At 39.9% G+C, this 25,375-nt stretch overlaps 1 protein-coding gene across 9 annotated transcripts in view; it reads right to left on the bottom strand.

The window, feature by feature from the left end:
• LOC139452043 (myoferlin-like) overlaps positions 1 to 25,375 on the bottom strand; it is a 182,977-nt gene that overhangs the window by 82,345 nt on the left and 75,257 nt on the right. For 8 of the 9 annotated variants that reach the window (XM_071233329.1, XM_071233335.1, XM_071233334.1 and 5 more), the window contains 8 exons: positions 13,890 to 14,084; positions 13,710 to 13,760; positions 12,999 to 13,145; positions 11,526 to 11,569; positions 10,040 to 10,122; positions 9,699 to 9,802; positions 3,232 to 3,300; positions 2,336 to 2,379 (listed from right to left, as the gene is read on the bottom strand). In XM_071233329.1, coding sequence (XP_071089430.1) covers positions 2,336 to 2,379; positions 3,232 to 3,300; positions 9,699 to 9,802; positions 10,040 to 10,122; positions 11,526 to 11,569; positions 12,999 to 13,145; positions 13,710 to 13,760; positions 13,890 to 14,084 — 737 coding nt within the window. Of the gene's footprint in view, positions 1 to 1,247; positions 1,325 to 2,335; positions 2,380 to 3,231; positions 3,301 to 9,698; positions 9,803 to 10,039; positions 10,123 to 11,525; positions 11,570 to 12,998; positions 13,146 to 13,709; positions 13,761 to 13,889; positions 14,085 to 25,375 lie in introns of all 9 variants that reach the window. The other variant, XM_071233332.1, reaches the window with a different exon arrangement.

Here is a 25,375-nt window from a genome sequence, read left to right as displayed (position 1 = left end):
CACTGTCAAACAGTCAGGGTGTCAGTAATTCCCTAGTACAGGCATGCCAGTCACATGGTTGTACAGTTATACAGACACACACTGTCAAACAGTCAGGGTGTCAGTTATTCCCTAGTACAGGCATGTCAGTCACATGGTTGTACAGTTATACAGACACACACTGTCAAACAGTCAGGGTGTCAGTAATTCCCTAGTACAGGCATGTCAGTCACATGGTTGTACAGTTATACAGACACAAGCTGTCAAACAGTCAGGGTGTCAGTAATTCCCTAGTACAGGCATGCCAGTCACATGGTTGAACAGTTATACAGACACAAGCTGTCAAACAGTCAGGGTGTCAGTTATTCCCTAGTACAGGCATGCCAGTCACATGGTTGAACAGTTATACAGACACAAGCTGTCAAACAGTCAGGGTGTCAGTAATTCCCTAGTCAGACAGGTACTCAACAGTTCTACCTACTGTGTGGCACTTAACACTGCTGCTAAACAGTCATGGTTTGGTTTGGTTTGGTTTGTTGTTTAACGCCGCACTCAGCAATATTCCAGCTATATGACGGCGGTCTGTAAATAATCGAGGCTGGACCTCATGAGCATCAATCCACGCAATTAGAATCGATTATATGCTTCAACGAAGTCTGACCACCCTATCCTCTTACGACAAGCATAGTCGCCTTTTACGTCATGGAATGGCTTGTCACACAACAAGAGAGCTACAACCATTACCAGTTTCTTTCTGTGATTCCAAGATAAACATTCTGTTGGGCAATCTCACATGAAAGTGAGACATACAGCTTGTAGAAATAATATAGAAAGAAGAAATATACATGAAGAAAGGCTGGATGTTAGAAGCACAGATGGAGCCCCATGCAATATTATAGATCTCAGTTTAGGAGGTATCATGTTGAGCAAGCCAAGCAGGGATATACCACATTGTCCAATATGACAACCATAAAGCTCTGCCCGGTCACTGAGCCACCACATCATTACAGGTTATTACAGACACACAACATGCTACTGTATGTGAAGCTACCCTAGGGAGAAACAAGGGGTATGGGTGTGGGTTTGCCGATACATTGGGCAGCTACAGGAATACAGTCACTCCCGGACCTCCACACAACACCACCGCATCTCGGTGCAGCAGCAGCAGCAGCTCAGTACTGGGGACACTGAGTGGTGCCCAGGGAGCACGGGTGAGGTGCGGGGTGTGGTGTGAAGGAGGGGGGGTTGGGACTACAAACAAAACCAACCCAGCTCCCCGGGAGCAGAAACTGAAGTGGTGTTGAGAATGCAGGAACAAATGGTATCATCATCGTTGACGCGGTCCCTGTAGTCACAAGAAATATCAACAATACATAATCTTTAAAAAGAACTATTTCATTCAATTTTATCAGAGATGGTATACATAAATGCAAACAGGCCAGTTGAGTTCAGTCTAGTACCAGTATCAAGACATACATCCATAAACAATTGGTGGATGAGATAGGATTTCAACATCGATCACTTTTTGATCACTCCTTAATCACTGAGGAGTTACAAAAATATGAAAACTAATAAAATGCAAATTTGGTAAATACATTGGCTGTATTAACTATTCTAAAATCGTATGTTTGATTGGCATTCTAGAATTTAAATAAATAACAAAATGTGCAACTGTTCAGTTTCTTATGGTATGTATTCTCTGGACACTGCAATCACCTTATGATGGGTACAAAGTCTTCTTGGAAACAGGTAACTCTTGGCAAAAGTGTTACTGACAAAAAATAAATATCCTGCAGTGTTCCCTCTGAACCTACACAAGTAACTTACTGCCAAACTAACTCAGGCTGAAGGTAATGAGCAGCAGCTAACTTACTTCACTGTATAACAAACACACTGAAACACATCATAGATTCATTCTCCCGCAAAGAAAGCAAGCAAGGCCAAAACAATAAAAGAGGAAGATAAAGAAAATAGGCATGATAGCAACTGTTTAAAATTAAAAATTGAGATACCGGAAAACATTTCAGAGGATTTGCAAAGTCCAAATTGTGGGCCATCGGAGTCCCTTGCTGTGCCTTGTATAAAAAGTTATCTATTGTGTGCAAGAGGCCCACATTGGTCACCACATTCAGAATCATTTCATTCTTGAATTACAGAAGTAATACTTTTACATAATAGCACATGACACTTCAGGATGAGAGTTACAATGCATCCATAACCTAACTGATCAACATTTCAAAAGTAGAGATTTCAAGCATGAAAACATGAATATCGTTTCCTTGGATTGTGTAATTTCACACATGACACAAAGGTGTATGACCTGGTCCAACATTTGCAGATGTCAATGAAAACTTACCAGTCTCGGATCATGAACTTAATTCTCTCACACATGCTTGGAAACTGAAACAGACAACAGTTTCTTGCAACACATAGTCCAAGGCTAACTCACAGTACATAATAAGTCATCTTATGATTGTCGTGGGTGCAGAGTTAACTGCTACTCTCAGTGCACAAAGAAAATCAGTCAATAAGGACAGTTGGTCACAGCTAGGGCACCTCGTCATTCTGGCCTGGACAGTGTCTGCATGGGGACCTAGTTTTTCTGGCTTGGACAGTGTCTGCATGGGGACCAAGTTATTCTGTCCTCGACAGTGTCTGCATGGGGACCTAGTTATTCTGGCTTGGATAGTGTCTCCCTGGGGACCTAGTTATACTGGCTTGGACAGTGTCTGCCTGGGGACCTAGTTTTTCTGGCTTGGACAGTGTCTGCATGGGGACCAAGTTATTCTGTCCTCGACAGTGTCGGCCTGGGGACCTAGTTATTCTGGCTTGGACAGTGTCTGCCTGGGGACCTAGTTATTCTGGCCTCGACAGTGTCTGCCTGGGGACCTAGGTATTCTGGCTTGGACAGTGTCTGCCTGGGGACCTAGTTATTCTGGCTTGGACAGTGTCTGCCTGGGGACCTAGGTATTCTGGCTTGGACAGTGTCTGCCTTGGGACCTAGGTATTCTGGCTTGGACAGTGTCTGCCTGGGGACCTAGCTATTCTGGCTTGGACAGTGTCTGCCTGGGGACCTAGCTATTCTGGCTTGGACAGTGTCTGCCTGGGGACCTAGCTATTCTGGCTTGGGACTCCCAACAGTGTCTGCCTGGGGATCTAGCTATACTGTCCTCGATAGTGACTGCCTGGGGACCTAGGTATTCTTGCCCGGACTCTGGACATGGTCAGCTTGTGAGAATATCAACTGTATACCTGCAATCCCAGCCGGAGCTCCTGGTTCCACTCAGGATGATCACAGCAGTACATGATCTTCGACTTCACCTGCAACCACAACATATTGATTACTCAAGGTCTGTCATCATGCAGATAGAAAATTATGATCATGTCCATTATTGGTGGCAGGAATAATAATTAAGATGTAAAACTAGTAACATCTAGATATTCTTTATATTTATATCCTGCATTACTCTTTAATGACAGAAAGACAAAGCTGTGTGAAGGAGAAGACGTTGTTCAGGGCTCGAACAATTTTTGCAACCCTACTTGTCCTGCAGGGCAAGTACTTTGTATTTTGTACTCGTCCTGCCAAATTTTCACTTGCCCTATTGCTCAATGCTGAACAGACAATATCATGTATCATGTACCATGTAACCACTGAAAACAAAGTAAATAAATTGTTTCAAGATTTATTTTGTGTTTTGTGTTTTTATTTCCACAGTAAGACAATATTGAATAAATTAAGGAATAATAAGTTAAGTTATTTTGAACAGTTAAGTTATGATGAAAGACACATAAGTCTGTCACTGTCAGTGTGATATTAATACATTATATTAAGCTGCAGGGGAGGGGAGATAAACAGTACTGTAGACCCCAAAGTTCAGAGCAAAAGTTTCACATCAGCCTGTCACTCGGTCAGGGTGATTGTGGAAGAGGAGACTCCTGGAGATGATTCTGTAGAGCATGATGTAATGGTTGATGACTTGACTCTTGGTCCTGGACATCTGTGTCCGCTAACAAGCCTGGTACCTTTTCCACTCTGCATCCAGTGTAGGATAGACTTTTGAGGATTGAATTTATCCAGAGAGGGGCCATCAATGCTAATATGCATCAAATTACTCAAGGTACCCTGAGTCATACATGTTCTCAGATTGGTTTTCAGCATATTCATCCGACTGAATCCTCTTTCACATTCAGCTGTACTTGGTGAAATTGTTAGCATGATTGATACCAGAGGCAAGATGTGTGTCATGTTGCTTTGTGACTTGTAGTTGGCCAAAACACTTTCATAAGCATCAACCACTGGTCTGTCATTCAAATCTTTCATATGCATCTTGAGGTCAAGCCATTCATCAAATGCACTGGTCTTCTCTTCACCTGTAAGGAGGGGACTGTATATTTCAACAAGCCTCTGAATCTCTTCATCTCCATACTCTCTAAATTTCTCTACTTCTGTTTCATAATTTGGCAACATTTTGAAATCAAACACATTGAATAAAGAATGTGGTTCCCCACCAAGGTGTTTGATGAACCTCTCCTGGAGATCTATGTCAATTGACTCCAACATGCAGTCAATGTCCCTGTAAAGGTCATTTTCTCCTTCATCTTTCTTCTTTGTTCTTCCCTTCTTTTCAGTAGTAATCTGTTCTCCTCTGAACTTCCCTTCTCTACTTTCTTCTAGGAATTTCTGAAACATTTTCCCTCTTCTTGTCTTCATCTTGAGAAACTTCAGTCTTAAAGCCTCAATTCGTCTCTGGGCCTCTGATATGAGTGTCTTCTGTAATTGGAACACTTTGGATACTTCACTCACAAGATCAGTAAAGTCTATCATAAAATGCAGCATTTTCAGAAATCTTTCACTTTTCATTTCTTTAAGGTAATTTCTGGCTTTTGCAGAAGAATCATCCCGCCCAGATGCAATTTCTCCCAGGTGCACTATGGTAACTTCATAGTTATCCAGTAAAGATTTGAGTGCTCTGTTTTGGCTTGAAAACCATCTCACCTCTTTCACTCCTCCATAGTGTTTTAACTCTTTATCCAAAATTTCAGCAAAAGCATACAATTCCCTTCTCCTTTTAGGAGAGTAGTAATAAAGTTTAAAGATTCCTTTCACAACATCCTCAAAAGTTTTCAGGTCAAATTTTGCCCATTCAAATTCACTCAACCACGCAGATTGTACAACACGTTTTCGCTTTTTCAGTATCGTATTGTTTTTTACTAAGTTTTCGTTTCTCCGCCTGTGCAGTCAACTTTTTGTCAGCACGACCCTCCGACGAGAAAAACTTTCTCATATCCGCCAGTTTGGTTTCGTTAGAAACCGGCCGCTTACATCAATAAATAAAGACTGGTTTAAGCGCAAAGCCTGTGCAAAGATACATCAATAGACAAACCTCAGCCTAATTGTTAATGCTATACGTGATTTCCATGTCAATATCGCACATCAAAACAAATATAAATTAAACTGCTGTAAGTATCTGCTCGTCCGTCAGGACGAGTATTTGATAATTTCAGCTTGCCCAACATCAGTTACCACTCATCAATACGAGCAGACGAGTGGATTTTTGGAGCCCTGTTGTTCCTACTAGTTGTGCAGCCAATCCCATCACACAGCGCCCACGTGACCACAGAAGCGTGGACGTCACAGACCATCACATTACTGCTAGATCATAACATCTGAAGACATCGTAGGAAGCCGCTTTGTGCCGGGTGGGCCAGTAAGATGTAGTAATGCAGGATAAGTATACAAATATAACAAACATCTAGATTTTTACAAGATTTTTTAACTTATCCTGCATTACTCCTTGATGCATCTTTAGCGGACGGTACAGTGGAGAGCATACTTTCAGATGCAGTCATCAGTGACATAAACCCTCCAGTAGTTTATGGCAGTCCTTGAGCGCATCACTTGTGCAGATCTGCAACAACTTCATCCAATCCTGTCCACAGATGGTAAGAGCGTATGAGAACGTCCCGGTAAAAAGCAGCAGGAGAAATTAGTGTGCGCTAAAGTCTAGAAACTGATTTGCAACCAGAGGGCCAAGACTTTGTACGCCTTTGACATCTCCCATCAGGTAGTGGCTTGCGAAGACAGTGTCTGACCACAAAAATCATCCTTCCATGATGGCTCAAAGAGAGCAACTACTGTGCAGAGCGAACCCATCGAATCTCATGAGGGTTATCAGCTCTCAGCGGATCCAAGTTGGCGATTCCATAAGCCTGAAGGGCTGATAACTCGCAACCACAATGTGGTGTGGTTTTGGCTTTGGTTATGGAGGTCAGGGATACAGGAATGAAAAGGCATTCCAAGCCCCAAGCAAAGTCTGTGATGGATATAACTCATAATGCACACACAGGGCAAAGTAAGAGTTCTTCCTTGTATTCGGCTCCCACGGTCGATGATAAAGGTGGAATGGAGAAAGACCGGTCTTGGCCTTCTGATCTTCAAGGCGCAATGAGCGTAATAGCAGTTCCGGGATCTTCCGGAACTGCCAACACCAAGCTAAGAGCCACCAATAAGGAAATGCGAAGTCAGATTTGTGTGAGGTAGGAAAATACATTTATACGAGGAACCGTACAAGGTATTGAGCCAAAATTTTGTGGAGAGAACACTTGGTGATTGCAGTCATCTCAGTTATCGGTACATAGGAAAAGTCCAAGGTGAAGGTCAGCTACCATCAATAACGCATATGTCCCCTGTTGGAATTGACAGCGGCTTAATTCCCATGGAAGAGACAAGTATGCCATGTTGTTGAAACTGATCCCATTGCACTACACTGAAAACCCTGGCTACAGCTGATCGCGATTCCCCTGTCTGCAAGCGGACTATGACGTTGTTTCTTTGCACTTCTGTTAATCTTGGCATGTTGTTGAACTGTCACTGTTCAATTGACGCAGATGCCAGGCAATCACAAACCCAAATTTTGATACCGTTCATAGTGCTGCTGCACACGCAGTGCGTGCAGTTGCTTGGCCCTTTTGTTAATGCACTGGGTGCATTTTTCCGAATCGTACGTGTTTCCTGACTAATGGTTTGCATGTCCTTGTTGTGATAATTTTGATCCGGTGGGAGATTTGTCACTGAAACTATAACACATTAAACCTCTTCATTTTGCACCTTTTGGTCTGCTAATTTTGCTTTTATGGTAAAATATATCCGTTTTGCGAAGAGTATAGTAATGGTGGTGCCTTCCAGGTGTTGCTTGGTACACAGATAAAGGAAAATTCAGCCAAGATGGATCTGCCAAAATGTTCCAACATCAGGGAATGTGCTGGACCAAAGCCAAATTACCAGATTGTAGAACTGGAACGACTGATGAAGGTGGGAGGGAGAGTGTGTCGTCCCCTGATTGGCAAGGCTCCAAACTACCATGAAGTTGTCAGTGGAAAAGGCGAATTGAGTGTACTGAGGCGCTCCTTCCAGTGTGATTATGTCAATGAGTGCCTCCGAGGTTCTTGATGTGTCAAGGCGCCGTGCACCGGCCCACAGCCCTCAGGTCATCTGGTCCTCAGGATGCGCACCCCAACCTTGTAGAAATGCACAAATTTGGTGCAGATCATGTCGACCAGAAGCCACATGAAACCACATGAAACAAATTCTATTGCCCTCTCTGTGGAATCATTCAGCCAACGTCGATTAGACAGGGAGATATTGGGGGGAACCCTCACCATGGGGCCAGGTGCTGCCAAGGGCTTAAGGATACTTCAGACCATTGCATGATAGGCAAATCGTGTGTCTAGTATCTGGATAGTTGTTGGTTTAGACAACCCTGCCATACAATGGAGATCCTCATCCCGGATGTGTGCCCAGTCCACCATATCCAAAGCATGGATTGGGAAATTGTCCCTCCTAAACCCAGGAACCTTCAACGCCAACGATAAAGATAAAAACACAAATTCTTCATCCAATGCTGAGACCAGATCCTTTAGCATTGGTTTCGGCGAAATGGAGCTAGGCTTGGACTTGGTGAAGGCGCAACCTAAGTCAGGTGGTCTGCTATCCAATCCGGCATCTGGGTAAGGCTGGGATGGGTGTCCCACTCAGAGAATAATATTAAAATCCTCTACCAAGGATGAATCTGAGTGGTAGTGCTGCGAGCGGCGGATAGGTTAACAGCTTCTGGACCAGCGCTTGAAGCGTGCTGGAGGAAAACCCCCCAATGACCCATGTAATGATGGGACCAAAGAGGAAGACGGCGTACCCTAACCAGGCGACATAGAAAGCACCGGTAGTGCAGCAAAAGCTTTGAATCTGAGTGGTAGTGCTGCGAGCGGCGGATAGGTGAACGGCTTCTGGACCAGCGCTTGAAGTGAGCTGACTTAAAAGATTGCCTGGAGGAAAACCCCCCAATGACCCATGTAATAATGGGACCCAAGAGAAAGACAGCGTACCCTAACCAGGCGACATAGAAAGCACCGGTAGTGCAGCAGAAGCTTTGTGAACCAGAGGCCTTGGCGGGTGTGTAAGACGCCAGAGGCTGCATCATCTGCAACCAGGTGGGATTCCCATACGTAGCCTGGAGGAGCTGTTAAGGCGTCTGCTGGAATGGCAGAAGGCTGAATCCCAGAGGCGCCAGCACCAGCAGCACCATGTAGCTGCTCAGGAGCTCTGGCAAGAGTGCTGATGACAGGTCGTTTGCTTGTGGGAAAGCCGATCTCTTGGTTGCTGGTGCTACTCAGAGGCATAGACACTGGTGGGAACTTCCAACCCAAAGATGACAGGGTAGCTGCGGCTGGTGGAGATTCAGCAGTCTCATAGGAGTCAGATATTTCCTTTTTACTGTGTCTGAGGTTTCTGTGAGCGGCGCTTCCAAGAAACCCACAGGTACTTGGAGAAGGCTTTGGGAGAGATGGGTATACAAAAGCTACACTTAGCATCTGTTTTCAAATATCGGAACAGTCCAGACACTAAGGGTGGGGTGGGGGTCACAGCCCGACTTGTAACCATGGTACTGAGTACAACATGACATTAATCAGCAATGAAGCAGAAGTTGTAATCATAGTGAGTTCACTCCTCGGTCAGATTAAAGGATAAGATTACGCAAGGGAATGTGAATAAAATATGTTTGATATTTACTGTGACAAAAAGCCACCATCAGGCATTAAATATTAATGCAATTGCAAAAATAGTAATCAAGACATGAAATCACAAACCAGAAGAAGGATATATATCACAAAAAATACAAATAGTGTTGGATGTCAATGGATTGGAGCTCGAGAACTCCAACAGGACTGTTCCGTCTAACTGACAGCAGTAGTGTGATGGTGTGTGACGTCATCATGTACATGGTCATGTGGGAGCAACTAGCTGGAACAATGTCTTCTTCAGCTGGTCCTTTCAGAACCTCGCCTTTCTTTCAAAGCACCGCGGTAAATGCATTAAAGAGAAATGCAGGATAAGTTTAAAAATTGTGTTATTTTTTAATTTCAAAATATGTACACAACATTCCTCTTGTACAGGTAGACCAGGGTAGCTTAATGTTGTCTTGTATTTGGGTGGAAAAGAAAGGAACATCTTAAATGTTTTAATGGAAAATGTACCACAATTGTAAAGAACACGAGAATTACTGGAAAAGATTTCAGTTGAAATTTCAAAAAGAAGATTAATTTCAACTGGAACAAAATATATAATCAGAACCCCTATGGGTCGATCTTCAACCGAATAACAATCATAAACCCATCTGCTACCCTCTTTGAGTCTATGTACAATACAGACGAGCACTGACCTCCTTCCCTGCAAAGGAGAAGACGAAGTAGGGGTCAACCAGCTCCTTCTGTTCCTCGCCGATGTTGAACACTTTCTTCACTCCCTCCATGAAGGCCGAGTCCACTGTAACAGACACACAGACACTGCTTACCCGAAACTCCCTTACACACCCAACACAGGGCCATTGTGTGCATGTCAACGTACATTGGCATGAACAGGATTTGAGTTTACCAATAGATTTACAAATACTGTGTTAAAATCATGTTGCTTGTAAGTGTTGGTAACTGAATTGTTCATATTCCTCAGTTTGATCAGCAGTCATGTTCTGTTTATGAATCCTATATGTGATCAGAAGCTTACTTCTCGGTATGTCCTCAGCACGGTAGAGACGCATCAAGAAGGTGGCCGGGCGTAGCTGTACACCCGCTGGGCGCAACAGGTTGCTGGGGACACATTATTTAATAATACTACACATTTTCCAACATATTATTTAATAAAACTGCAATCCTTCAAAATATCACTCAATAACACTACACATCCTTCAAAATATTACTCAATAACACTACACATCCTTCAAAATATTACTCAATAATACTACCCATTCTCCAACATATTATTTAATAAAACTGCAATCCTTCAAAATATCACTCAATAACACTACACATCCTTCAAAATATTACTCAATAATACTACACGTCCTTCAAAATATTATCTAACAACACTTCACATTCTTCAAAATATTATCTAACAACACTTCACATTCTTCAAAATATTATTTAACAACACTACACATCCTTCAACATATTTAGAAACAGACATGTCAAAGCTCAGCTCCTCCTTTGCAGAAAAGATGTTTACAGGGCCAATATGAATTTTGAGTTAATACAAGAGCATGACAATAACCAGGTCAAATTTTTAAATATTGCAAAGACAGAATGTACGATTGAGTCCCAAAATTAACATTACATTTTGCTCAAACATATCCCAGGTTTTTTTTGCTGTGGTGGCCATATTGAGTGAGTAAGGGAGTTGGGTTTTAGGAAGCTATGAACAGTATTTCAGCTTTATCACAGTGTGTCAGCTTGATTTGGGTGGAAAGCCCCAAGAGATGCAAGACTTAGATGTTCACCACTTTGGTGAAACCTACAAGCACTGGTATGGTGCTGACAAACCTAGAAACATAATCCGTGCAAACCAGGATTTGAACCTGCAATCAAAGGTTTCTGGCCTGCACAAGGGCCAAACTCTGCACAGCAAATTGCAGTGCCTCAGACAACTGGGCCACCTGTGCACCTGGCCATATCTGAATTAGGATCAAACTTCTTGAACAAATTCAGGTGACATCAGAGAATAATTATGTCAAGATTCATTGGTCCAGTGGTTTACGAGGAGAGGATGTTTTAGTGAAAGGGAATGCATTTCGAAAGAATTTAGGAGCATGGTCAAAGGCCAAAATTTAAAATATTTCAATATATGCAACATATATGTTGACCCAGACTACTTACTACACATGGACAACTGTAAGGATATTTTGTACAAAAATGACAGAATAATGGCCCTGATAGGTTTTGCAATGTGGCTGCTGTGGTGGCCATATTGAAAATCGTATGTGAATTGGTGGGATCATTTGTGGGAACAAGTATGTGAAATTTCAACTTTGGTTCAGTGGTTTATGAGGAGACTATGTTTTCCATAGACGCTGGACAAACAGTCTATGACATAACCTCACTTGACTTTCAGTCAGGTGATATAAGAACTCATTTTAACAGATGTTGATAGATCTACATGCACACACAGGCATTCAGGAGACTGGGATTGGCAAGGACAAAGTAATACAAACACCTACCTCTCGATGTCCTCATCCTCGTCTGCTGATGTTGATTTCATACTCTAAACAAAGCATGCACCAGAACATCATAAATCTCATGGAAATGATTTGATGCAACTTCAATTTAAGATACAAATATTAAGCTGTGGGTTTGGTCTGTCCTTATTTCTTTTACTTAGAAAGCAAGATATATCAGTCTTTTATCTGTTTCATAAAACTATGCAGCCAAGTCAAGTTTTAAATATTTGTATATATTCGTTTGATATTTTAGATGTTTCATTCAGCTTTTAACTTCACAGACAGTACACTTCAAACCCTTAGAGTCATACAAGCCCTCACAACAATAAGCTTAGGCAGCCTTCCACATTGGTTTGAGGAAGTCACTTTCATCATTTTCTTCATCAGCAGCCCTTTTGATTTGGAATATTGTGTATATTCTTGAAACTTAGTGTTTGTGTTTTGAGGATTTCATTATCCAGGTTAGTTTATTGATTGGTGTATTTCATGTATTGTATATGGTTTTGTGTATATCGTATTTCTTAAGAGGTGTTAGAATAATGCACCGGTGTATGATTAAATTTAGCTGGTGGTCACAGAAAAGTAGGTGTTTCAACCATCAGTACAGTTGGTTGTATGTGAAATTTTAATTCATTTAAATTTAAACTGTATCGTATAGCATCAATACAGTATGTTATTTAGTTAAATATGGTTATACCGGTATAAACTTAAGTAAATCAAATTATAATTCAAACATTTCCTAAGCCTATAACTGTATGAATGTGGTATGGAATAAGAACGAATGTATTTTTACTTATCTTCTATGGCCATTATTAGTCTTGTCAAGGCCTTATTTCAACTTTTTATAGAATGATGTCAAGTGACCTTACCCTTGAACTTGACTGCGCACCTAGTGATGAGCTCATTGCCACAGTGGTAAGTGGGGAATATATAGAGGTTATCATGCGAGTGTGTTTTGGGACGGTAAATATCCTGCATTAGGAATAAACATTGTATTTAGCGAGCCTTGGCGAGCTAAATACTTAGTGTTTATTCCTAATACAGGATATTTACCATCCCCAAACACACAAGCGTGATAACCTCTTTATCATATAATGTCATTCTTTAATTCTGTCACGTTTTTTACATCTACAATCACTATTTACCATCTAACAATAGAGCAACTGTTTGGTCGGGGATGCCCCCACCCCTATGTCTTGATACACCCAGTAGCTAGGGAGAAGATGTTGACAGTAAAAGAACCTTGTGGTCTTGATGACATAGATAATCAATAACTCTAAAAGCAAATTTTGCACTTCAGCACAGATGACTTTAATGGCAGCTTTCCTATGATGGTAAAGGCTTATAATGTATGTATAATGTATGTATAATGTATGTATAAGTTATGCTCAGTTGATCAGCCTGTGTTGACATAGATTTGCTTTGCCAAATAAAAACGCTTCACCAGACCTTACCAGGGAAAGATGGACTTACCGGTGCCTCATCCCCAGGCCCAAGCACCACAGCACAAATCTTGAGATAGCCCTTGGCCCCTGCCATGGAGTCCTCGGGGTCACTGAGCAGCAGCCACTTGTTGATGAATGCATGTTGTGGGGCGTCATACACCAGTCCAATGTCGCACTGCAACCACAAGACACATCGACAGTACTGACTGGTGGGGAAGTACATCAACATCAACATATGTCTATACTCACATTAACCTTCAGCCACTGACTCTGCATGTAGCTCAGCTAATGGCCTGGTGTGCCGATACACTAACAACACCATGTTGTCGAATGCAATAGCTTCAGTTTCTTTCCATACCCAGCATACAACATGTTCATGCATATGCAAATATTGTTATCTGTATCTCAAATTTGGAAATCAGGGGAAATCTGTTCATAGACCACTAGCTATACTGAAGACTCAGCCAATCAGGGGAAATTTGTTGTTGCTGTGTTAAGGCCACCGGATAAACTAACTAATGTCGAGATAGTATTGATGATCTACTTCTCAATTAAAATTTTAGCAACTATCTGGTGTAGATTCTTAAACCAACTTTTTTATTTAGTCAACTGTATGATATTGAATTGTTGCATAGAAGCAGTGTGTCAGATAATATCAATATCAATTTAGTAGTTGTTCGAACCCAGACCTGTAAGAACATCATCACATACACCAAAATATCTCTCAAAGAGTACAAACCTTAAAAGATCCAATGAGAGCATCTGATCGTAGTTTCCTGGAGTTGAATACCTGCAACAGACAAAAGGAGTCAAAATTTTGGTGCAACTTGCATGTATGTAGCAGATGTATAGGAAAATCATTGAAGTTGAATACATTTTCAAAAACAGGGGCCAAAGAATTTGAGAGAAATTTCCTGACCTGAAATTCTATGAGTTCATCAAATAACTCTGCTGGAGATGCATGGAAGTTGAAAAAGAAGGACTCATTCCAAAAAGGACTGTTGGTTGACTTCTTGACACGTGTCTGTTTGGTCTGGTTGAAGGTTGTGACACGGGAGACAGGCTGGATGTTGGCACCTTGTAGCTGACGGGCCTCAATCACCTTGATGCGGATCTGCAACAAGCATCATACATGTTAATGCTGCACAAATAACCCACTACAACTATCATCATTTCATGTCTAAACAAACATTGCACTGTAATATGCACTGTAGTTGAACCTTGTGTGACAGACATCTCATATAGCAATGGAAGATGCCAAAACTGCAGCTTGAAATCGTACTTGGACAAGTTGCAGTACCAGAACTTGAAGGCCTTCTGAGGGTCCGACAATGTTATCACAAGAAACATGAAGTACGATGTTCTGCTTCATTTGATATGTAGCGTAAGGAAAGATCTTCCACAAAACTATCTGTGAAATAATTACAATTAAATAGTTAAGAAGGTTCCCATGGAAGGGACACAGTAGACAAAACTGATGAAGTAAAGAAAGTATGGTAATAAGTGAAAGGATGAACTTGTAAACAAAAGATGAATCTTTTACTATATTTATGTTGTGTCTGTATCTACATCTCTTAACAAAAAAGGGCCCATAAAAAGTATAGCATCTTTATAGATAGCAGATATTTCATTTGAGGCACTGACATCATCTGGGCCATGATGGTTTCTGTGTAGCTCTGGGCCTAGAAACGATCGCAGCCCTAAATTTATCATAAAGTTATTGTGAAGACATCGAAGGCTATCGTAGCCTATTTTTGAAACTGTTGTAGCCCTAAGTAACATATAGTCTGCTTTATGTTCAAACATTGACATTCTATTTCGTTAAACTCTGTGATTTAAATTGACACTTCAAAAACATGAAGAACGCATCAAAGATTTAACATCAGAAATGACCTTTATCGTGACAGCGATCCATATAACTATGGAGCCTATAACTTACAAAATATTTCTATCCAAGTCCATGCTGAAGAAGTGTTAAACAACATACCTTTTCCATAATTTGGGGAAGGATAAAAGCGGAAGGTATCAGAAGACTAAAGTAATGGCCGTGACCTTATTGATAACTCAGGGTCTAATCTTAGTTCATACACTAGTTGAGAGAGATCTTGCTCAATGTGTCCATTTTCATAAAGTGTGGTGTTCCGCTGTAACAATGTTTCTGGATTGAATTTGTGTCAATGCTTTAGTCTTAATTTTAATGGTTTTAACAATTGAATTTTAACTTTACAGTGTAGTATTTCTTGATCTGACAAGGAAATACATATGATCAGATATTTTGTATAGCATATTTGTATAAAGAGTACATTTCATATTTTTCCAGCCAAAGTAATTGTACTTTGTTTTGTTTTAATAACAACACCTAGGTTATACATGTATATATTATTGAAAGACAAATATTTGATTTCAAGTGATTAAATATTATCTGTTGAACATGTGCATGCTTCAAAAACAGGGGCTTAACGGCATAGATGTATTCCATTAAATATAGCAATTGTGACAGCAAAAGGTAAGCACAGATTTTCGTATCATATTTTAGAGAATGACGATTTGCAAAATCAAATTAAGAAAAATGGAATCTCATGCTCGTTTGGAATTAAGATGTTGTCAAAAAGTGGGATATATTGAACATTGTCCAAAATTCACTTTCCAATATATTTTTGCAGAAAACGTTTATTGAATGAAATGTACTGATCAATATGAAATAGACATTTTCACCACAATAATCTCACACATTTACAATGAAGTTATTTCGCTCCTCAGACAGATTAAAACAAGCATTTGTCACAAAGTGATGAAATGTCCCCCACCTGTATATACACCATAGTACCAAATATGAAGACAATCCAGCGATTAGTTCTTGAGATATTGCGGCAACACCGTTTTCCAACTCCAAAAGCAGATTTGCCTGCTGTGACCTTGAAAATGGGGTCAAGGTCACCAAAACCGACTGATGTCTGTATATACTCCATAGTTCCAAATATGAAAACAATCCAGTGTTTAGTTCTTAAGATATCGCGGCAACACCGTTTTCCAACTCCAAAAGCAGATTTGCCTGCTGTGACCTTGAAAATGGGGTCAAGGTCACCCAAACCGACTGATGTTTGTATATACACCATAGTTCCAAACATGAAGACAATCCAGCGATTAGTTCTTGAGATATCGCGGCAACACCGTTTTCCAACTCCAAAAGCAGATTTGCCTGCTGTGACCTTGAAAATGGGGTCAAGGTCACCAAAACCAACTGGTGTCTGCGGAGTCTGTATATACACCATAGTTCCAAATATGAAGACAATCCAGAGTTTAGTTCTTGAGATATCGTGGCAACAAACAGGTGGGACGTACGGACAGACAGACGTACGGACGGTCGTGAATACTATATCCCCTTTACTTTCGTCCTTGACTTTGTATGCGATGTTTACATAAAGTTCCATGTCCACGAGAGGACCAGTTGAAGGGAAAATAGTGAAGTATCTTTTTGCATGTCATTTCGATTCTAATACATGTAGCTATAGTGTTACACTCATTGAATACCGGTATAACATTTATTGGGTTTGAAAAATGCCCAGCACATGAATCCTATGTGTGTTTGGGTAGTCATGGCATCTTTTATCATACTACCAAAATGTCTACATGTAGGACATATGTAGGATTGTACAGATTGTCACTCAAATTGTTGCATGTCAAACAGAGTGACCTGACAATGTGATCATGAACTCTGTGTCACTTTTCCATGTTGTTGTTATTGTCAGTGGCTGGGAAATCCCTGTGACGTGACTGGGAAACACCCCCCTTTTAAAATCTCTGACACAAATGAGTTCTCTGTCAGAGTTACGATAGGTATCGTAACCTTGTACAATCTGCGACAGATTTCAGATAGTTTTGAAAATGTATCTTATCTTAAACTTAAGATATCCTATCTTTAAACATAAGTTGTTTAGATTAATCGTAGCTAAGATCATTTCTAAAATCTAGACCCTCATCCTTTTAAAGTACCGTAAGTCTGTAGGTTGGCGAAATGAAACATGCAATCCTTCATACGGCACTGAAATACATCACAGATGGCATTCTGGGCTGCAGTGAATATGTATCGGTCTTGTGAGGATATTACGTTCAATCGAATTCTGAATTAAAAACACATGGAATATATTTACTAAATGACCAATTATTTAGCTATTACATTCCGTCAAGAGATTATGAATTTAAAAAAGTTAGGACGACTACAACAATACTCAGGTAATAACTTCTTTCTTTCTTGTTATAAACATATACACTCGAACATATAGTGGTATTCATCACCCACTTCTCCAGAATTACATATAGGACATTTTCTAACCATTTCTCACTGATTACAATCTGAGTTATCCAAATAGATGATAGCCATATTCATCTGAAGTATTTCTTCAACAAAGGAGGCTGATATACATTGCCACTATTGATCTCTCATAACTTAGCATAAACAATACATGAAAGCTTGCTCGGATTTTAAAATTCAGTAAATTACACCAATAAAATAATATACGTTTTTAAAATAATGATACTGAAGGGAAGGCGCCCTGTTTCACCATACAGCATATAGGTAGGAGTGGTTATAAAATCTTCTTAATAAACATTCTATGTACTAATTCTAACATTTCAAATTACTAGATCCTCCAGACTTCACAACCATATAACATTATCAGAACAACCATCTGGTCATATGCCTTAATAATCTGGTGGTAAGAGTAAAGTTCAAGCTTTGTTTCATGTTTTGTATACAAAACATTGCTTTCAAACCTTGTCCTCTCAATGATTTAATAGCAGAATTATACTTATTATTTTTATGAAATATTATTCCAAGATAATTATAACAAACATAGAGAATCTGACCCGAGTGTCTTTTGATATCAAATATATCAACACGAGTTAATAAAAGTGGAGAAATTCCGAGGCATGCCGATGTTTTTTTGCCACTTTTATCAACGAGTGTTGATATATTTGATGTCAAAAGACACGAGGGTGAGATTTTATTTATCATCCAACATCATTCTTCCAACTTTTTCAATTTGGAGACAGTAATTAGCTGTGTCTTCAGTGTAAAAAGTACTGCTAACAGCTTCAGTAACAGAGCCATTAGTGATGTCATTTGATTGTGACGTCATGGTAACCAGTGATGTCACAATGGTCTGCAAAGCATTGTGATGTAATTTCTTTGCAGCGATATCTACAGTGTAGATATCGCTTGATCTCATCCAAGCCATATCTCCTGTGGGAGCCAGTTTTGGATGATAAAGTGCTTTTCAAGACTGACAAAAAGTCCCATCATTAACTCTGGAAATTCCTTCACATATGCAATTATATCACCAATTTTAACACCCTCACAGGCACTATTTACTGAATATCATTCAACATCATTTCTACACAATGAAAATAACAGAGGTGACAAATGTGCTCCTTGGCGTAGACCTTTAAAACAGTTGAAAAAATGCAGAATCAATCCTCATGATGATATACATGACTCAATTGTACGATACATATTGTAGTCTACTTTAATTGTTTCTCCTAATTTTCCTTTAATAAATAACTTTGCCATAAACCTACCTGCCAGACATTATGAAAGACATTCTCAAAACTTACAAAAACAGTATGTAATTTACTATTTTTAGATTTATGCATATCAGTCAAACTATTCAAGAGAAAATATTATCTAGAGGAGAAAAACTTTTTCAAAAGCCTGCCTGTGCTTCACTAAGAAGTCTATTACTTTCTAAAATGTTATTAAGGCAGTTATTTAGAACAGATGTAGAAAGTTTTCCAAGACACAAAAATATTGCATTCAGTGAGTGAAGTGAGTGAGTGAGTGAGTGAGTTCGGGTTTAACGCCGCTTTTAACATTATTCCAGTTATATCACAGCATGTCAGCTTAATGTGGGAGGAAAGCCCAAAGTGATGCAGGTCTAAGACGTTTACCACTTTGGTGAAACCCACGAGCACGGGTATGGTGCTGACAAACCTAGAAACATAATCGGGGCGAACCGGGATTCGAACCCACAATCATAGGTTTCTGGCGTGCCTAAGGGACGCAACTCTGCACAGCGAATCATGGCGCCTTAGACGACTGGGCAACCCGTGCCCCCGAGCGAAGTGAGGTGATGTGATAGCAAGGATTGGATCAAGGGAGGCAATGGCAGAGAATGTTGTCAGGGAAAACCACATAAGAGTGATTATCATTTTCCATGGTATTCAGAAAGACTTGATTTAGCAGCAGCAACAACAACAGGGCTTTGACGGTCAAACTAAGGAGAGCTCTCACCTACGGCCTTGGGTTGTTGCTACACTCTCTGTGTCAACCTCAGCTATATTTAAGATATTGTTCATTCTGTTCTTGTAAATATATAATAATAACAATAATTTATCATAGTGTATTGTGTTTTAAAAGTACATAACATGTGCTAAATGCAGTGTTTTAGTCCTATAGCCTCACAGCCTCACAGGGCCTCTAAGGCACCTTTACCTTGTACCTTCAATATCACATGCAGTCATGAATAAATCCTGATATGATAGAAATCCTCAATTGTTTTCTTAATTAAAACATACAAATATACATTTACACACACAGATTTGTACCTCCATGCATAGGGATTCATGCCCTGACCTCTTCCTCTGACAAAGTGTTTACTCTCACTTCCATACCTACCCAGTACCAACAAACATGCATCCTGAATACCCTAACTTGCATGTTTCCATATACCCAGCCTTGCATGCCTACCTACAAACATGCATCCTGAATACCCTAACTTGCATGTTTCCATATACCCAGCCTTGCATGCCTACCTACAAACATGCATCCTGAATACCCTAACTTGCATGTTTCCATATACCCAGCCTTGCATGCCTACCTACACCACTCCATGTGTACCCCATTTACTGAGTTGAGATATATACACCTATATCTATCCATAACAAACTTAGTGTCTTGTGACTCCCCGGGAACCAGCACCCCACTGGGAAGGTTTAGAACACCAGAACCATAGTACCATAGAACATATAAAACCTCAGGCCAAATGACATTATTTCTACAGATGCAGCGTCATACAGTTACAATATCAATAATAATTTCATACACACACATATTCATGCTGGGACACTGGAAAAAAGTCTTACTTCGTAATTTGTATCAATGTCTTTTTATTATCTAGCATAAACTTAAAGTCTATGTTACTTAAGGAGAACCTGTCTTTTGTCAAGCACTGACTTTGTTGTATCTACTGCTGATGTTGTTTGCTTGTAGAACAGTCTGGTAATACCACATATTGTCTACACTGGCGTCAGCTGGCACACGCCCATGCAAGGGCAGCACACACAACCAAGACACAGGAATATTGACAGTCAGATAAACATTATACACAACAGTTGGGAACAGTCTCTATGGCAATTTAATATATTGATGTCTCAAGTTATGTATTATATTGACTAAATGATTCTGAGGACTTCACACTGAGACAGCATACGTCAGCTCTGCTTGACGTTGAAGTGTATCTGCATGAACTATGATGAAATACATTCACTGTGCAGGGGTACAGTTGTGTGTTGTTGTTTGTGTGAAAACAACCCACAGAATACAATAATGAATACAGGGTTCCTCCCACAGCATATACACAAGCAGGGGGGAGTGAGCTCACAATTCATGTCACATCAGCAATCTTTTAGCTGTACAGCAATGAGAAAGTTACACATATTGTAAAATATCCACCAGCAAAGTACAGACAAATGATGCTCTATGGGAATGTGATTAGATTATGCATAAGCACTGAGTTAGTAGACATAGGCTGGAGAGCTTTAATTAGGGTGTTATACGTCATTTACCATTAGTATGAATGCTAAGTCACTAGACATAGGCTGGAGAGCTTTAATTAGGGTGTTATACGTCATTTACGAACTGTATGAATGATAAGTCACTAGACATAGACTGGAGAGCTTTAATTAGGGTGTAATACGTCATTTACCAACAGCATGAATGATAAGTCACTAAACATAGGCTGGAGAGCTTTAATTAGGGTGTTATACGTCATTTACCAACAGTATGAATGAGAAGTCACTAAACATAGGCTGGAGAGCTTTAATTAGGGTGTTATAAGTCATTTAGCAATAGTATGAATGATAAGTCACTAGACATAGGCTGGATAGTTTTAATAAGGGTGTTATACATCATTTACAAAATCATTTACCAACAGTATGAGTGCTAAGTCACTAGACATAGGCTGGATAGTTTTAATTAGGGTGTTATGCATCATTTACAAACTGTATGAGTGCCAAGTCACATCATTATGTTCAAAAGGTGGGTAACATTTCAAGGACAAAATAAATGTGTCTTGTATTACATTCATACTCATTGAAAAGTTTGTTTGTGATGAATAATTGTCAAAACATTTTCCGTCTGTTTCTGTCTTTACCTTAGGGCAAAGATGTGAAAGTCCCTTTAAGAAGTCAAAGGCAGGGGTCTGGAAACGGTCATATGCGCTGGACATGTCCGATAGGGAATCTCAAATATCCGATTTAAAATATTGCTAACCGGACATTTAAAAAAAAATTTCCGGACATTTTAAAAAACAAACAACACTACCTTCGGAGTCCAAATAATTGATGAGCGTTATCATATCCCTTCAGCGAATTCAGGTGAATAAACAGGTCAAACTTGGTCAATAAAAGTATGAAATTTGACATAAAACATCACTAGGCATGATAATTTACCATTTAAGATGTATTTCCTGCTCTCCAAGACATTGTTTTATGTGCAGAGATTAAGATTACCGTGTGTATTTTCTCGTAAACTAAGCCGGAAATAGCAATCAGCTGTGCACACGTTTTCTCCAAATCTACCGGTGATTCAGTAAAACGTACACAAAGATACATCTTCAAAGAATTTTGATGCAATGGTCGGAAGAAATTGTATATAAAACTATTATTTTATCAGGAATAATATATTCCAATATCGTGTTCTTTTAGTTGCAGTTTCAACCATATATGCTTAAAATTTTAAGAACCATAAGCGTAGCACTTTGGTACAGATGGTATGCAGGATATTTTTTTATGTATGGAACGATTTTGACCTGTCACCGTAGTGGCTTCATGCGCTACATATATTTCGATTTTAGCGAGTCATGGTACAGTATTTATGATATGTGTATCCATTCTCTTGCAACTAAAGTTCGTTTCAAGGCGTAAACTGACCGTGGTTGCTGTAAATTTCGCATACAATTTCGCCAAAATTATTGTAAACATTATTATAATTTTTGAATGAAATATTGAATATATATTGCAAACTCTAGTCCAGGTAAACAGTGAACATTTTTTTTATTACCAGATATTATAATGATAGGATTAAATTGCGTACCTCAGTTGACTGGTACTTCCGGTGTTACGTGATCGTGGTGATCAGCTGATAATGTTTTCTGAGATGGGGGGAAAATATCGTGTGATTGGAAAACTTGAGTTTATTTAAAATGTTGGTAAATTTGGGGAGCCATACTTTACCATGCGCTGTAACCAAAGTTGCAATAACGAGGGAACACCATACGTAACAACTTTTAATGTGTATGAAAAGTTATACGAAAATACACCATTTGAAGGGGGCGTGGCCTAAATGCAAATGTCCGATTGGGATTTTAAATTTTCCGGACCCCTGGTCAAAGGTATTGCTGATCCACATACATATAGGTGCCACTTACAGTCAGACTATGCACCAGCACTAGCACTTGTCTTGGTTAAAGCTTGGGAGTTATCTCGACAGCCACACATGGAATGTTGCACACTTAGAAAACTCCACAATTGGTCTAAATATGACCTATACATTGCATACTTGCCCTACAGACAATTATTCCACTTAAGTATATCTGCTAAGTGTGCACCATAATGGCAACTAAACATGGACCTAGTACATACAGCAAAATGTCAGTCGTAATATTCAAACAAGTTCTCTGATGCTAATTAAAGATATGACACTTGACAGTATAACAACATACAGCACTTAGTCAGATTGAAGAATCAGTGCTATATAACCAAGGCCTATTTGACACTACCGCGTGAGAATGACAAGGAAGAACCTACACTCCCTATGTGTTCCTTAACTAACAACTCCAAAGAGAAACAATGAAGATAATCCAAAGGACATCTAACTGCATCTTTAAAATTATAACATTGGTTTCACTACATATATATCAAGCAAAGATACATAATCTAATGTATGGACATGTGGACATCATACAAGAGACAGTTGATGATAGAAAATAGACAGCAAACAGAAACAGGTGATGACAGACATGGGGACAGCAAACAGAGACAGTTGATGATAGAAAATAGACAGCAAACAGAAACAGGTGATGATAGACATGGGGACATCATACAGAAACAGGTGATGACAGACACGGGGACAGCAAACAGAAACAGGTGATGACAGACATGGGGACAGCAAACAGAAACAGGTGAGATAAGACATCATACAGAAACAGGTGAGGACAGACATGGGGACAGCAAACAGAAACAGGTGATGACAGACATGGGGACAGCAAACAGAAACAGGTGATGACAGACATGGGGACAGCAAACAGAAACAGGTGAGATAAGACATCATACAGAAACAGGTGATGACAGACACGGGGACAGCAAACAGAAACAGGTGAGATAAGACATCATACAGAAACAGGTGAGGACAGACATGGGGACATCATACAGAAACAGGTGAAAATAGACATGGGGACAGCAAACAGAAACAGGTGAAAATAGACATGGGGACATCATATAGATACAGGTGATGATAGACATGGGGACAGCAAACAGAAACAGGTGAGATAAGACATCATACAGAAACAGGTGAGGACAGACATGGGGACAGCAAACAGAAACAGGTGATGACAGACATGGGGACAGCAAACAGAAACAGGTGATGACAGACATGGGGACAGCAAACAGAAACAGGTGAGATAAGACATCATACAGAAACAGGTGATGACAGACACGGGGACAGCAAACAGAAACAGGTGAGATAAGACATCATACAGAAACAGGTGATGACAGACATGGGGACAGCAAACAGAAACAGGTGATGACAGACATGGGGACAGCAAACAGAAACAGGTGAGGACAGACATGGGGACAGCAAACAGAAACAGGTGATGACAGACATGGGGACAGCAAACAGGAACAGGTGATGACAGACATGGGGACAGCAAACAGAAACAGGTGAGATAAGACATCATACAGAAACAGGTGAGGACAGACATGGGGACAGCAAACAGAAACAGGTGATGACAGACATGGGGACAGCAAACAGAAACAGGTGAGATAAGACATCATACAGAAACAGGTGAGGACAGACATGGGGACAGCAAACAGAAACAGGTGAGATAAGACATCATACAGAAACAGGTGATGACAGACATGGGGACATCATACAGAAACAGGTGAAAATAGACATGGGGACAGCAAACAGAAACAGGTGAAAATAGACATGGGGACATCATATAGATACAGGTGATGATAGACATGGGGACAGCAAACAGAAACAGGTGAAAATAGACATGGGGACATCATATAGATACAGGTGATGATAGACATGGGGACAGCAAACAGAAACAGGTGAAAATAGACATGGGGACATCATACAGAAACAGGTGAGGACAGACATGGGGACAGCAAACAGAAACAGGTGATGATAGACATGGGGACATCATACAGAAACAGGTGATGATAGATATTGGGACAGCATACAGAAACAGGTGATGACAGACATGGGTACATCATACAGAAACAGGTGAAGACAGACATGGGGGCATAATTAAACTTCAAGAGAATAAAAATTGTAGTCTTGATTTCATATATAGCTCGATGGACTTGGTGCTGATTTACCAGGCAGATGACAGGGCAATATTCCTTTCTATTTTCAATGTAGTAAACTTTACAGAGAGATTCCACACAAAGGGTGAAATATATGGAACTCTATTTAGTAATGATCCAAGGAATTGGACCTTTGTTTGAATGATGTCTCTACTGCTCCATGAACGCAGCAATATCAAGCCATTGGAAACTATGTTTTTGTCATCAAGGTAAAAATATGTTAATTAAGTAAACAGTTTATAACCCTGGGCAAAATTCTATGTACAACGTATAATATTAATTATTGATTAATGTGTCTGGGTATCTAGTTATGCCAGTTCATACCAGTATGAATATAGTGGAAGAACATAATTGCAATAGATGTCAGAGACACTGGTCATATATAAACACTTAAACCAGAAATATTGATTAAATGTGTCATACTAAAAATGAATATGACACATTCCATCTAATATCTAATTCAGTTTCTTGTCTGTTCAATAAGGCTATATCACAACACCTGTCTGTCGAGAGCCCTACATCCCATCACTTAACTAT

This window comes from Haliotis cracherodii, unplaced genomic scaffold (assembly GCF_022045235.1).
Source record: "Haliotis cracherodii isolate W230 unplaced genomic scaffold, xgHalCrac1.p SCAF_9, whole genome shotgun sequence".
NCBI classification, from domain to species: domain Eukaryota; kingdom Metazoa; phylum Mollusca; class Gastropoda; order Lepetellida; family Haliotidae; genus Haliotis; species Haliotis cracherodii.
The sequence above is the reverse complement of the archived record's forward strand: the minus strand, read 5'-3'. Positions and strand labels throughout refer to the sequence as shown.